The sequence below is a fragment of the Danaus plexippus genome (genome assembly GCF_018135715.1).
Source record: "Danaus plexippus chromosome 3 unlocalized genomic scaffold, MEX_DaPlex mxdp_25, whole genome shotgun sequence".
Lineage (NCBI taxonomy): Eukaryota > Metazoa > Arthropoda > Insecta > Lepidoptera > Nymphalidae > Danaus > Danaus plexippus.
Window position 1 is genome coordinate 436,747 of NW_026869844.1, and position 13,839 is coordinate 450,585.

General features: G+C 32.4%; 4 protein-coding genes across 4 annotated transcripts; 2 read left to right on the forward strand and 2 right to left on the reverse strand.

The window, feature by feature from the left end:
* The first annotated feature begins 770 nt into the window (after window positions 1-770).
* On the forward strand, window positions 771-2,614 carry LOC116770529 (serine/arginine-rich splicing factor 4-like). The gene is made up of 3 exons (XM_032662040.2): window positions 771-983; window positions 1,089-1,481; window positions 1,549-2,614. Exons 1-3 carry the CDS (start codon window positions 956-958, stop codon window positions 2,298-2,300), a joined length of 1,173 nt encoding a protein of 390 aa, XP_032517931.2. The 5' UTR covers window positions 771-955; the 3' UTR covers window positions 2,301-2,614.
* On the reverse strand, window positions 2,596-4,158 carry LOC116770536 (protein cereblon-like). The gene is made up of 4 exons (XM_032662052.2): window positions 3,911-4,158; window positions 3,641-3,843; window positions 3,148-3,325; window positions 2,596-2,737 (listed from the first exon to the last, which is right to left on the reverse strand). The coding sequence occupies exons 1-4, from the start codon at window positions 4,002-4,004 to the stop codon at window positions 2,694-2,696; spliced, it is 519 nt and encodes a 172-aa protein (XP_032517943.2). The 5' UTR covers window positions 4,005-4,158; the 3' UTR covers window positions 2,596-2,693.
* A 277-nt stretch (window positions 4,159-4,435) lies between these two features.
* Window positions 4,436-7,417, forward strand: LOC116770514 (pleckstrin homology domain-containing family M member 1-like). Its single transcript, XM_032662015.2, has one exon. It carries the CDS (start codon window positions 4,622-4,624, stop codon window positions 6,797-6,799), a length of 2,178 nt encoding a protein of 725 aa, XP_032517906.2. The 5' UTR covers window positions 4,436-4,621; the 3' UTR covers window positions 6,800-7,417.
* LOC116770521 (mitochondrial DNA helicase) lies at window positions 7,405-13,091 on the reverse strand. The gene is made up of 10 exons (XM_032662027.2): window positions 12,737-13,091; window positions 12,431-12,657; window positions 11,869-12,133; window positions 11,611-11,758; window positions 11,324-11,480; window positions 10,324-10,473; window positions 9,924-10,112; window positions 9,380-9,559; window positions 8,785-8,871; window positions 7,405-7,842 (listed from the first exon to the last, which is right to left on the reverse strand). The coding sequence occupies exons 1-10, from the start codon at window positions 12,996-12,998 to the stop codon at window positions 7,567-7,569; spliced, it is 1,941 nt and encodes a 646-aa protein (XP_032517918.2). The 5' UTR covers window positions 12,999-13,091; the 3' UTR covers window positions 7,405-7,566.
* Between the last annotated feature and the right edge of the window lie 748 nt (window positions 13,092-13,839).

The following is a 13,839-nucleotide window of genomic DNA, read 5'->3' on the forward strand; positions in this document are numbered from 1 at the left end:
AAATAACTATATCACAATTGTTTTTAAATTTAAGAAAATCCCAATACATTAATTGTTATTTCACGATTATACTGGAAAGCACGTAATAATCATATGCCAAAATGCTTATATAATTTGAGAAAAGAGTTAATACGCTTATATTGCTGGGCCAGTAATAACCAGACAATCATAAAAACCACCGCAAAGATACTGACTTTCAAACGAAAACATTGCATGGAAATCAGTAAATCCATTTGAGAGTTATAACGCCACAGACAGACACACAGACAACGATTTTAAACTTATTACACTCCGTTATTTGAGTAGTTATATTAATCTCTATACTTTTCGATAAATATGATCATTATAAATTAATTATATTCATTCAATTTTAAAATTACTGTATGTTTTACATTTGAAAATTATCCTTTAACGTAGCAGAGCTCAAAAAGGTACATTTATATAATATTGAAAATACATAGTGGGTATATCTTCATTAAATACTAACCTATAAGAGTGTATATTACAATTACATATTTATATCGTGTAATTACAGAAACAAGACAATCACATTTTTGCTATAAAAGAATGAAAAAAATACAAAAATATTGAATATATATTTTTTTACAAATCTTACTTTAGCTGAAAACTAATATCCAAATAGATAATTATAACTTCACCTTAATTGCTTGATACTTCATTAATTAAATATTCTGGTTACTTTAATTAAAACATCGTATTTTTTATAAGCTGTTGACAATCTACATACAGTTACATAGTCTGTGCTTTTGCCAATGCATGCACAATGTTTAATGTCTATTTTAGGCGGAAAGTGAATAGTCCTAATAATATGAGTAAAAAGTTATAATTAATATATTGCTAAACTGAGTGCTCAAGATAAAATTTTAAGAAAACCAAGCTTATAGAGGAAAAATACTTTCTAAGAAGTTTTGGTGCTATCTGATAATAATCCAAAATGACTGACACAGTAAATATGTCGCTTGGTGAGTTATAAACAGAAGTTTTGAATTATCGTAATTTTACTATTATTATATGTAATTAATGGTAGATACAATAACTATTTACCTTGTTTTAATAACCTTTTTTAGATGAAATAATAAAACAAAGCAGAGCCAGTCGCACTAGGGGTAGAGGCGGTGGGAATATAAGGGGTCGCGGAGGCGGTCGTGGTGGGCGAAGAGGCCGTGGAGGTCGTGGCCGTGGTGCAGCCCGAGGTCGCTCTGTGTCACGAGGAGGCTCGAACTCCAGACAAGGGCGGTCTCGTTCAAGATCCCGTGTTCAAAACAATTCTCAATCGCGGGATCGCTCACAATCACGGGCACGATCACGATCACGACAACGACGTTTCTCCAATCCCAGAACACGATCAGCGTCTAGGTCTAGATCTCAAGTCAGAAGTATGACCCCAAAATCCAGGGCTGGCTTAGAAAATCCAGTAACTACTATGCCACCATTAGTCCGCACAAATAGAGGAAAACGAGGTAGTGTTTTTCGTTTTTATATTTTTGGCTAGCATTGTTTGCATGTTAAATTTTATTTTTTTTTAAGGTGGACTACAGTTGAGACTGAGACGATCAAATTCTTTTCAACAAGCTAGAGGTGGAGTGCATAGTAGACTTGGCATTAATACCAGAAGAGCTAGTGGTCCAACCAACACTTATAAGCCTTTAGCTGTAGCTAAAAGAGGAATTTCTAAGAGAGGCAGAGGTCTCACTACTCGGAATAGATATAGCTCTGTTGGATTAAGATCTGATCAAATTCTAAAAGAACAAAGACAAAATATTATGCAAAACAATGTCATTAGGTCGCAAACATTTACAAGATCTAGGAATAATTCATTGAATTCTGCTTCCCAGTTGACTGTTAGTATTGCAAATGATTTTCGTAGAAGACGTCGTAATAGTGCCGGAAATGCGGGATATTTGAACAAACAAACATTAGCAGAACTTAATAATGAATTTGGTGGTTATAATACAAGAAGAGGGCCAGGTAGTGTTAAATCTGTAGGTTCAAACAGGTCAAATAGATCGATCAGGTCAAACCAATCGAACAGATCAAATCGTTCCAACTCCAGTAAGAGATCAAGAGGCAGGGGTCGTGGTAGGGGAGGCAATCGGGGTGTTGGAAGAAATTTTGTGAATAAACAAGTACTGAACCCCGCATTACAGAAAGAAATTGCAGCTATTCAGGGTAAGACTTACGGATCAGCCAATAACACGGAGGTACCGAGCGGTGTAAACTTCACACCAACACCGGCAGCTACACAGCAAACATTACATCAACGGTTTGGAAGTTCATAGGTTGTTTGCATATACATTAAAAAATTTGTACATATAAGTACAATTGAAATTAAGAAAATAAATTTATTTTTGTGTTTTTTTTCTAATCAGTATTCATAATGGCTCTTGCATTTCATCTATACTAAACATGAGTTTTATTATCTGTGTATATTGTATGGGTTTATCTCGATAACAAAAATAATATATGTGTGACAGAGCTTTCCAATATTATCGTGTTTTCAATTGTTAGTTCAGAACTTAGATGTAAGAATAATTTTATAACTAAGAATATTGTTATTATTGAAACAACATTAAAAACAATTCAATAAATATAATGGTTTTAATATTCAGTCATAAAGAAATATTCGCACCGAGTCTTTGCATCCATGTATTATCGAGAGTACCCATTATCAATCACATTTTATACATCTTTGGCATCATTATAAGTGAATCTGTAACTAAAAAGGAACACTATGTCAATATATTTGGAACAATATTTATATACTGAAAGAAATTTATATTTCGATAATTTACATTAGTAGTTGCACTGCAAACCAAATATTTACACCTCAGTTGGTTACAAAATCTCTATAGAGAACTAAATAATGAACACTTGTGAACAAAGAATTCAACAATGTGCAAAAACCTCTGTATATGTAACCAGTAATATTCTTACTAAATGAAAATATTTACATTTTATAAACTGCCCACATTATGCTAAACAAAATTATTTAATAAACACTTCAACATACTAAGTTTTTTGGTTCATAGTATAATCATAATATAAATTTTCACAAACCAGTAGTGAGGAAAATTAAGACTAAGTATAAAATATAATAATAAAAAGTATATGGTCAATTTGACTTACAGTTTTCTCCAAGAATATTGTTCAATATAAGTCCATGAAACAAAGTCACATTGTCCTTTTCCTTGTTAAGAGTAGTTTTATCAGCTCTTTCAAATGTCCAACCTAAATGTTGCCCGCAATGTGGACATGTGCATATTTTCCAAGTGTAACCAGGAAACCAGGAATCTGCCCCTTGGCTCTGCAAAAGTCTTATTTGTTAAAATAATTTCAATAATGTGGTACTCTCATGCCTTAGTATTATCTATATTTTTCACTCTTTTATATTTTGCGAGCTTAATATGAGTTAGTATAATCAACTTTTGATATCAACACTTTCGAGATTTTCCAGTTTCATTTGTCATAATTTACAAACATATTGATAAGGATTTGAAAAGAATAAAACTGAGACATTGTTATTGATGAAGTTTATGACTGCGGTTATTTATATAAACATCACTTATTTGATTTGCCTCATTATAAATAAGTATTACAAACAGAAAAATTTAATACTTACAGGGCCCACATTCAAACATCTAGCTTTTTTCGCAGTTACAATGTCAAATTTAATACCAAATGGGTTCATTAAAGTTTGGACAGTTACATTTTGTTGCCCAAATAAGTTTTGTATATCTGATTTTTTCACTCCTGGACTATGTTTGCTAAATAAATAGTACGAGTCGGCCACATCAGCACCGCATTTGCGACACAAAAGTAATTCTGAAATTAACTAGTAATTGATCTTGATTTTTTGCTAAGATATATAATACTTCGTGGCAATAAATACCTTGTCCAGATTTTTTTATATCGTAATACTCTCTCGCCAAAGTGAACCATGAACTTGGAGCATAAATAAGAATTAAAAACAATAAATTGAGCATGCCTTCTGCACAAAAACAAGTCTATATAAAAAATTTAAGGCACAAATTATTGGAAAGATAAATTTACATATATTCTATCTAATTGTAATAGAATTTAAGATCGGCACTACAGTCTTTACTCTTTGAGTCTTATCATGTAATTGTATCAGCAGTGTCAACTGTCAAAACAGTGGAATATTTAGTAAAGCTATACAATTTATCGATACTAATATTACAAGAGCGATCATTATTATTAATATCAAATTTAGTAACGAAAAAAAGATTTAAACCACTTTAATAATGTGACTTCCAATGATTAAATTTATTTTTATGGAAACAGAATCTTGTGTATTCAGAAAAAAAAAAATTGATACTACGTTAATCATTAGTAAGAGGTCAAGATAAAAACAAACAACATCTGTTTCCAACAATTTTGACACTGACAACCAGTGGTTATTATTGTTTAATATTGAATGAGCATAGTAATTGTGTTTATCATATACGTGATTATTTACTTTGAGGCGTTTTGTAAAATATTCAACTTGAAATTTATCTATTCATATTAATTGATATATCAACTCATAGGATGGTAGTGTTTCTTTTTTTGTGACTACTGTTAAGATTATTCGTGAAACAACATGTCGTTTCTTAAGAATGTTACATCAAGCTTTACTATCCGGAGTCGTGATACAATTCTTAAAGAATCACTTATTAACAATTTATCGGAGTGTGTAAAGGATATTCAATATAACAGTCAGTTTGAAGAAAATTTCCATAGTGTACTGGGTTCCACTGATTCTACTAATACTTTGTGTATGGCCTTAGAAGCTGTATTTCTTCATGGTTTGAAAGACACTTTCCTAAGAAAAGCTAAAAATGTTATATCCGGTGATCCTGACTATAGGCCTCAGTCAAGTTTCTGGCCCCTTGTTCTGGTATTGTCACATAGACAAAATATAGATCAGATATCTGCTTTGCCTCAAATTAACACAGAGATAGGCCAGTGTAGAGCATGGCTCAGAATTGCTCTAAATGATTGCTTGTTATCTTCCTACATGTCTACTTTACTAAAAAACATATCAGCGGTGAAGCCCTTCTACAATAGAAGTGCCTTTGTCTGTGATTCAGAAATACTTGAAATGGCTCAGAAGCTTATTGAAGGGCTGGAAACATGTGTGCAGTTTAATTTGCCAATCAATTCTAGTTTGCTCAATCAATGGCCTGAGCAAGTTTTGATGCAGGCAGGAATATGGGTACCGACAATGAGAGTGGCACCAATCAGCGCTGGCTTAGATGTGGCAAGCACTTTGACAGATGAAATAAAACCAAAACTAGCGACCACACCAACTCACAATTCCAATATTACTGGATTAGGAAAAATGCTCGCCTTTAGTGAGGATGAAGCACTTGAATTCATTTTAGCAAAAGACATTCATAATGTGACAAGTAACCAAGACAAAAATGCAGTGGAAAATATTAATAAACAGCAAATTAAAGAGGGCAGTCCAAATGAAGTTACTAAAGAAAATGAAGGCTCTTCACACAAGCATGGTCAAAAAGAAGAGCAATCAAATTTAGAAACTGCATCAGAACCTTTGGATATGGAACCTACAACGAGTCAGGAAACAGGTCAAGCCAATATATACTCTTCTTCAATTGATTCTGGGGAATTTGTCACCCCTGCAGATATTATTGTTACTGGCAATTCACTCTGCGGCAAGGGTTGGTCTAATGACAGTCATGATGACTTAAATACTTCTGTCAACTCAAATTCTTCTCATGGCAGTAGCATGATAAAGACTCCCGAATTGAAAAGTCTATCTTCACTTGTAGACAACTCAAATATATACAGTGATGGATGTAATAATACTCCCAATTTAAGAGACATTATGCAAGATATCCACAAAGAACTTAAACTAACAACAGATGATACCGAGATTTGTGAATTAAAAGTTGAAACACCTGTATCAGAAGATTTAACATTGCAAGGATTAGACTTTGAAGTAGTTTCCAACTCTACTACAGGGTCCTTTACACCTCAAGAACTACAAGCAATGATCAAGCAAATTGGCACATTATCTCGAGAAAAAGGTTTAGATTTCCAAAATTACCAGTGTAAAAGTTGTCAGGATTTATTAGGAAGTACAGTGTCCAAGGCAAAGGTATGTGGTTTTACGGGAGAGTATTATTGCTCTAACTGTATGGATCCAAATGTATTTATTATCCCAGCAAGAGTTATTCACAATTGGGATTTCAAAAGGTATCCGGTCTCAAGGAAATCAGCTATATTTCTGTTAGAATTTCAACATCATCCTTGGATAGATATGAAGAAATTAAACCCTAAAATATATAGTGGTGTCTCTGATATGGCCCAGTTACAAGAACTAAGAATACAATTAAATTTCCTTAGAGCATATATATTCACATGTCGGGAACCTGTTATCGAAGAACTGCAGAAAAGAGTTTGGCCAAGAGAGTACTTATATGATCATGTCCATTTATATACCATATCTGATTTAGCTCAAATACCTAATGGTTCTTTAGCTTTGCAACTAGAGAAAGTTGTGAGCTTTGCAAAATCACATGTCCTCGATTGCTGGCTGTGCAGTCAGAAGGGCTTCATATGTGAAGTTTGCCGAGACTCTAAAATATTATATCCCTTTGAGACGACCACAACATATAGATGTGACGAATGTTCTAGTGTTTTCCATTCTAGATGTCTCAATGAGAACACTCCATGCCCTAAATGTAAGAGGAGACAGGACAGATCAAGCGATGCGCTGATGTCCAATACACATAATCAATTGATAAAATAAATATCAACACTATAATTATGCAGCAAACTAAAACTGATAACTGGAGTCATTGTTTTCTTTGACCTCATTTGTTACATATATAACTTTGTTTTGTCAACACGTACGGCCATTAATCATGCTCTTTTGGTGACTATTTATTCACACTGATTTGCTTAATATTCTAATCGATTGATTGATTGTATGAAAATTTAGATTATTTGTATACTTAAATGCTATCGTAGGACATATTGTAATGCTAAATGCTAATGTGCTGTTATAATTAATTTACTTACGAATAATATAACAAATAAGTGATCTGTGTCATTCATTATCATTGTGATTTATGAATATATATATATTTTTTATGAACATAGGTCAAATTAATATATTTTTAATATAAGGTTCACTTATTGCTGTAGTTAGTTTATTTAGTGGTAAGGTCTTAAGATGTTAATCTTATATACTATGGGTAGTATAAATTATATTATTGTATAATGTTACAGTAACTGTTGGTGTTATCTCAATGTGTGACGGTTATAGTGATTTTGTTGCTCCCACTTGTATCTCAGTTCATTCGCACATCACTCGGGACGTAGAGTTATGAGATTGTATTATAAACAAATAAATTATTCTATCTTCTTCTAGTGTTTATTTTTCCACCTTTACAAAATGCTTTATTGAAATTTTATCATATATATTAAAAATATTAAAATGCGTCATAAACATATAATAATAAGAAATACTGATAGCATGTCATCACCTCGTTCTATTCAAGTTCAGGATATCACTTAAGAAGCTGTCAGCGTCATCTTGGATTCTGTTTTTTTGATTTTTATTTGATTTACTTGTATTATTTTCAGTTTCGTCTCCGTTTTGTCCAATGTGAACTCCTCGATGCACTGGTCTAACAGCTTGTCTGTGTCGTCTCTCTTCGACTTCTTCTTAGCTTGATAACTGAGAGCATCCTTGTCGAAGTCGAGAGGAACAATCCCAAGGTCACCGCTGTATCTATTCTTTGCCACTTGCAGATATTTCTTCCCTCGGACAGCCGTCAATCTTTTATCCTGAAATTATAATCGCTGTTACAACTCATTTGAACTACATTAGTCGTAAAGAATATATTAATATTATATGTAAGTGTTTTAGATAGATATTTCTAACAAAACTCATTGCAGATAGAGAAGTACCTACTACATATTTCATTAACGAATACTTTTAAAGATTTCTATTACATAGTAAAGCCCAAAGAAAGTTTTAAATTTTAATATTAACCTGTGAAAAGTTGTGTAGATAAAAAATATACTCTCTTTGAGTGAATTGACGATTACCTATGACTCGTGACAAGGGCGCTAAGTCTAAAATCTAGATTATTGAATTAATATAAAACCATATCATGTTACTTTTAATGAAATTAATTTAATATAATTTTAATGTGTCTTATGGTTAATAATGATTTTTTAATTGATTTGTTATTATGTTATTAGATGATGGGAATTTCCTAACATCAGAAGACGAATGAACATTAAAATATAGTATTTATTCAGCGTGTTCTTAAAATTTATTACAATTTGAAAAAAATCTTAACAGTATCAAATACGACGGGTTCAATTTAAGCGCTCGCAAGTGTACTCGGGAGTGAACTGCGAACTGCGAAGCGCATTCGCGTCATATCTGTGACACCTAAGATACTATTCTACGCATCTATCGTCTCTTGTCAAGTTACTTGCTTGCTTGAATGTAAAGAATTGTTTTGTCTGTTTGTAAGTTTGAAGTAGTAAGACCGAATAATTGTGGATGATAATGAATATTATATTTTTAATATTATAGATTTTATAAGAGGCGGGGTTTGGCAACAAAAATAATAGGTAAAAAAAAGTGTTTGATGTTTTAACTAAAAAACTATTCATAACAATTCATTGAAAAGGATATCAGTTAAATATTTGGCGCTGATCTTTCTACGCGATATAAAAACTACATAATATACATTTAACCTTAAAAGGTGTTACCTGTATTATTAAAACATTATCAGCCTCCTGGGATGCTTTGGCACTGCCAAATATTGAGCTCGTTGACAAATCCTCTGAATCTCTTTCCTAAAGATTTAATAAAAATTATCCTCATAATAATTATTTTCAATGTTCATATGTTTTCTTTAATACAAGGGGTATAACATTTAGCTTAATTTGAATAATTAAGATTCTTCACCTGGCAATACTAAGGTCATGAATAAAATTCAGAGTTTGAATTCCGTGTAGTGTTGCCAGATAAAAATACTTATTTACCGCCAATTGGGTTAACGCTCTCTACATTAGCGGGTGAATTTTATTTTTGGTGGCAAAATAGAAGCTTGAGCTATTTTTATCTTGAAACCTATTATCATCCAGATACATAAATCGAATTTTTACATTATATTGTTATTTATAATTTATATTAACAAGAACATTATTAGCATGTAAATTATACAATTTACATTATTACTCACTCACTGGTTAGCTGTGAGTTCTAATATAGATTGGCTAGTGTTGGGCTGCTCGAATACCATTTATCGGTTTCGGTTTCTATTAAACGTTTTGGCGACCCAGCTCCAGGGACAGCACTAACCTTCCTCGGATGCATCACCAGCGTGACGTGGCAGTGCCTGGCGGTGGCGAAGGTCCGAAAAGCGGCGATGACGGCGTCCTGTCGCAAGTAACGATCCTCGTCTCCGAGCCCTAACATGAACTGTACGTTGTCGATCACCACGTGACATATGTCGTGCATGTAACGAGCGTGCTCCACAGCCTTAGAGGGGCAATAAAATTATAATCAACATTAAGTAATACTCACACACGGTGTAAATACAAGATGTTTATGGAAAGTCCAATGGTGTATGTAAAAATTTTATCAATTATGTTAATAATATTGGCAGATTTTTGACAATTAATTAATCTGAACGTGTAAATAGTAATATGAAATTTTTTTAGCTATGTGTGTTATAAAAAAACTAGACACAATTAAGACTATTTATATTTTGTGGGATAAAAAAAAACTCTACCACTGTTTTTAATAATCAAAAATTAATTACGTAATAATTTTTTTAATATTCTTTGACAGCTGAAACTAATGCTGTTAAAATAATATATATACCACCGTATTCAGCACTTACTTCCATCACAACCTTAATGGACTGTTGTCCGTGGAAAGCGAGATAGAAAATCGGTAGTTTCTGGAAATCGTCCGCAAACTTTGGGAAGTCCTGTAGATTCTGTTCCAGCGGCAGTCCAGCGAACTGTTGGAGCATGGTGCGGGCCAGGCGGGAGTTGCGGATCTCGAAACTACCCCATAGGGTTGTCACCTAGGAAGATACAATCATATACAGTCTGTGATGGTCTACATGATACATTGTTATTGATATGGCAGCGTCATTTCATTTCCTACTATCTTATAAAATGAATAAAGTGATTAAAAAAATCCTGATATTATGAATATGAAGGATGTCACATCATCCCGAAGATAGCAAACTTATGAAATTTAATAAAACATAGCGTAAAATTTCAAATACTTGCCCCCTGTAGTGCCAGATCGAGGGACATCTCAGCGCAGAGCGTGGTCTTACCGCAGCCGGTCGGTCCAGTTAGGACGGTCAACTCCCCACGCCGGTGACCACCAAGCAGTTTCGTCAGGGCGGGGAAACGACGCCATTTTACACCGCGAACCTGAAACAAAAAATGTCACAAAATAAGTTATCAAGTACTGGTACTTGTTTGGGAAGAGGGTACTCTATACTTTTGGCCATGATGAACATAAAGTTAGCACTTTAATATCTCTCTTAACTTTTTCAGAACATTTAAGTTAAGAAAAATGAAATAGTTAATCATTCAGAGATTTGTAAGAGAATTTATGGTTTCTTATTGGCCAAAAACTTTTGCCTTTCAAGCTCTTAAAAAAAAGAAAAAAAAATAGAAATAATTTTCTCACAACATTTCTAAAATTTAACCAAACAAATTAATGACTACGAGTTATTTCTGTTAACAATTAATTCTTTCATGCACTTAGGGAAGCCAATGTTGTATTTAGCGTTATGCAGGGGTTAATAAGCTCTGTAGCTAACAGAAAACCAAACAAACCTTTAATTTTATTTTACCCCAAAATATTATAATATATACAGTATCCATATTAACATTAAAATAGGAAACTAACATTAGATAATCTCATTGGCACCCAGTTGACTACGGAACCCAGTTTGGTAATCAATAACCTATAATCTCTAGCCCATAGCCTATAATCAATGACCTATAATAATTGAATGTAAAGATGTTGTCTCTGTTTTAATATATTGTAGAAAGCAAGACTTCAATATTAATTGAAAATATATCATGAAGCTTGGCTTTCTTATTGACCTTGACCTATGACCTTTAAATGATTATAATAATCCAAGCAGAATAAAATAGAAATATTTTTTTATCTTTAATGTATAGATGATGGGGATTGGTTCTTTATTTACTTGAAAAGCAGTTATGTATAATATTATTGTGCCTTTTTTACATATGAATAATATTATTGTACCTTTTCAATGTTTGTAAGTTCTGCATACACATCATCTCTAAGGGACGCGAAGGTGGTGATGGATCTGTGTGTTGCAGGTTTGGCCTCTGATATCAGTGTCTTCAAAGATAAATTTGCATTTGCTGCCTCAGTTGCTGTCACTAAACCGTCTGTTGGCCTATTGACAATAATAAATTGAATATCAATTTGTAATAAATTAAAATGTCAGAATGATTACACAAGTTATATGTAGTTAGTGTTAGGTAGTTCATGATGTGTAATTACCTAGTGCCTAATATTAGTCTCACCTTACAAAACGACACCTTTCCTCTCCCAGCTTTTCAGCAACCGATCTCATGTTGTCCCAATCACCCCACAGACAGAGTTTTTGATAATGTTCAAGGCAAGGCAGTAATACTGGCGGCAAGCTGCAGTTAGTGAGCCAAATTAATGTACCTAAAACATATTATTATTCTAATAAAGATATTAAGTAGCTGAAAATTTATAAACTTGAAGTATAACAAATAACGATGTAATTAAAAATCATTTTAATTTGTAATACTCACCCGGTACTTTACTGGCGGACAAATGTAAAACATCTTGTACAGTAGGTACAAGTATTGCCTGATCTGTACGAGTGACTTTTGGTGCTCTACAATGAAAAAGACCAGCCATATGTAAACCTACATTTTCAACCTCATCTTCCCTCCCAGCCTGTATTTTACGATAGCCCACTATATTTTCAAGTGAGTTTTTTAATGGGAAATATAAAATTGTGTGATCCGTAGTCACTCTTACTTCGGATAATACTTTTGTGGCATCTGGATGATGCTGAAAATGTAGAAGACCATAATTATGAAGAAATAACAATGCGAGAGACTAAAGATGTATCCATTGTTTGTATACTAGTAATACCTTTACTTCTATTAATCTTATCTCTACACTAAGTAAATACACATATTTTTAATGGTATTCTCCGATCAAACTTATATGTTATTTGTTTCAAGTCATTGAAAAGAAAATATCTTAAATCAAACATACTGTTGAAAGACTCATGTCCGAGTTAATCTAAGACTAAATATACAATATAATGCCATAGATTTTCGTATTTCATAATTTTAAACTTACAGGAAATTCAAATAAACGGAATAAATTTATTGTATCTGCTTCATTTAAATCTATTAATGAGGTAGTTTCGTTGGAAATAGATTGCCAGTCTTTATTAAAAGCTTCTAGTTTCTGTTGCGTAGTTTCTATGTGGTCTTTTATGGACCCTTCAATTTTTGACTTTTTTACGAGCCGCTCAAGAATGCTCCAGTGCCCGTGATTATTACATTTTGGACATAAAAAGTAACCTGGGAATTAAAAGTAAATAACATATATAAATTGATCATATTCACACAAGTGTAATCAAATATGATGTAATTCATTTACCTGTTGTTTTATTAACGTAGAGCTTGGATTCATTTTTCTTGGATTCAATTTTTTCTTCTGAACATATAATACATTTGGTGGTAATCGATGTAAATCCATCCTGAACTGCAAATCCTTTTTGCCTTAATAACTTTCGAATATCGGCTACTTCAACTTTAGGAATATCATTTAAACCTATATTATGTATATCTTTGACATCACTTATTAAATATATTAATCTCTTATATCTACGTAACTTATTTATTCGAAAAATATGATACATTACAATGGTATTTACATAAAAATAATATTAACATACAATTACAAAAACAATAACATAACCTACAAAAGTGACATAGCGGCATAGCACATACTTTTTTCTTAATATAAATTAAAAATCAACGACCACCCATCCTTACAGCCAAAAAAAGAAATAACAAGTTTCCATTTAATATTTCCATTTACATAAATGTTGATAAGGCTAAAATTCTATTATACAATATTTTTTTTAATGTCTTATATTAGAAGGAACAATATTAATGTTATATTGTTTATATTTGTCCTAATACGTGAGCATGTTTTGTTTAGATGCAAAATTTGTGATCAAAAGTGAAAATTAAATTTAACAATATATTTTGTCACAATAAACTAAGCGCTATGCATAGGTGCTGTGAGTAAAAAAGAATTTTTGAATTTTAAAATGCCAATGATATGGAGGGAACCATCCAACTATGAAAATGATTGTTACTTCTGTCTTACTTTAACTTTGGGTTTCAATCGGAACAACAAACAAAATTATATATGCAGACGTTTCTTCGGTTACTAAACCTGTTTACAACTCAAACAATCAACTAGTTCCGGAATCTCCCGGTCGTTCGAGCAATACATAGATGACTAACGCGGAATCCAGATGAATTGGTTAATGTTTATGATAAACCACGTATTGGAACTCAGTCTGAACTAAACTATTTAGTCTCTTACTAAATTTTTATTTAAAATTATCCAAATCCAAAATAGAATTTACTTGCTCCTGTGTATCACTAAGTCTAAGTATCGTCGGCGAAGTGTATATTATCAATACAGCTAGAGTAATAATAATAATTTTACTGTCATTATATATTTGA

What these genes read in the sequence shown, in the direction of transcription:
- LOC116770521 (XM_032662027.2), bottom strand. Translation starts at nt 12,998, where the DNA reads ATGTATCATATTTTTCGAATAAATAAGTTACGTAGATATAAGAGATTA. An exon ending in CTACGTTAATAAAACAACAG is followed by an intron (nt 12,658 to 12,736) that starts GTAAATGAATTA and finishes TTTAATTCCCAG; the next exon opens with GTTACTTTTTATGTCCAAAA. An exon ending in GTCCGCCAGTAAAGTACCGG is followed by an intron (nt 11,759 to 11,868) that starts GTGAGTATTACA and finishes AATATGTTTTAG; the next exon opens with GTACATTAATTTGGCTCACT.
- LOC116770529 (XM_032662040.2), top strand. Translation starts at nt 956, where the DNA reads ATGACTGACACAGTAAATATGTCGCTTG. An exon ending in CACAGTAAATATGTCGCTTG is followed by an intron (nt 984 to 1,088) that starts GTGAGTTATAAA and finishes AACCTTTTTTAG; the next exon opens with ATGAAATAATAAAACAAAGC. An exon ending in CACAAATAGAGGAAAACGAG is followed by an intron (nt 1,482 to 1,548) that starts GTAGTGTTTTTC and finishes TTTTTTTTTAAG; the next exon opens with GTGGACTACAGTTGAGACTG.
- LOC116770514 (XM_032662015.2), top strand. Translation starts at nt 4,622, where the DNA reads ATGTCGTTTCTTAAGAATGTTACATCAAGCTTTACTATCCGGAGTCGT.
- LOC116770536 (XM_032662052.2), bottom strand. Translation starts at nt 4,004, where the DNA reads ATGCTCAATTTATTGTTTTTAATTCTTATTTATGCTCCAAGTTCATGG. An exon ending in GATGTTTGAATGTGGGCCCT is followed by an intron (nt 3,326 to 3,640) that starts GTAAGTATTAAA and finishes AGACTTTTGCAG; the next exon opens with AGCCAAGGGGCAGATTCCTG. An exon ending in CAATATTCTTGGAGAAAACT is followed by an intron (nt 2,738 to 3,147) that starts GTAAGTCAAATT and finishes GTTCCTTTTTAG; the next exon opens with TTACAGATTCACTTATAATG.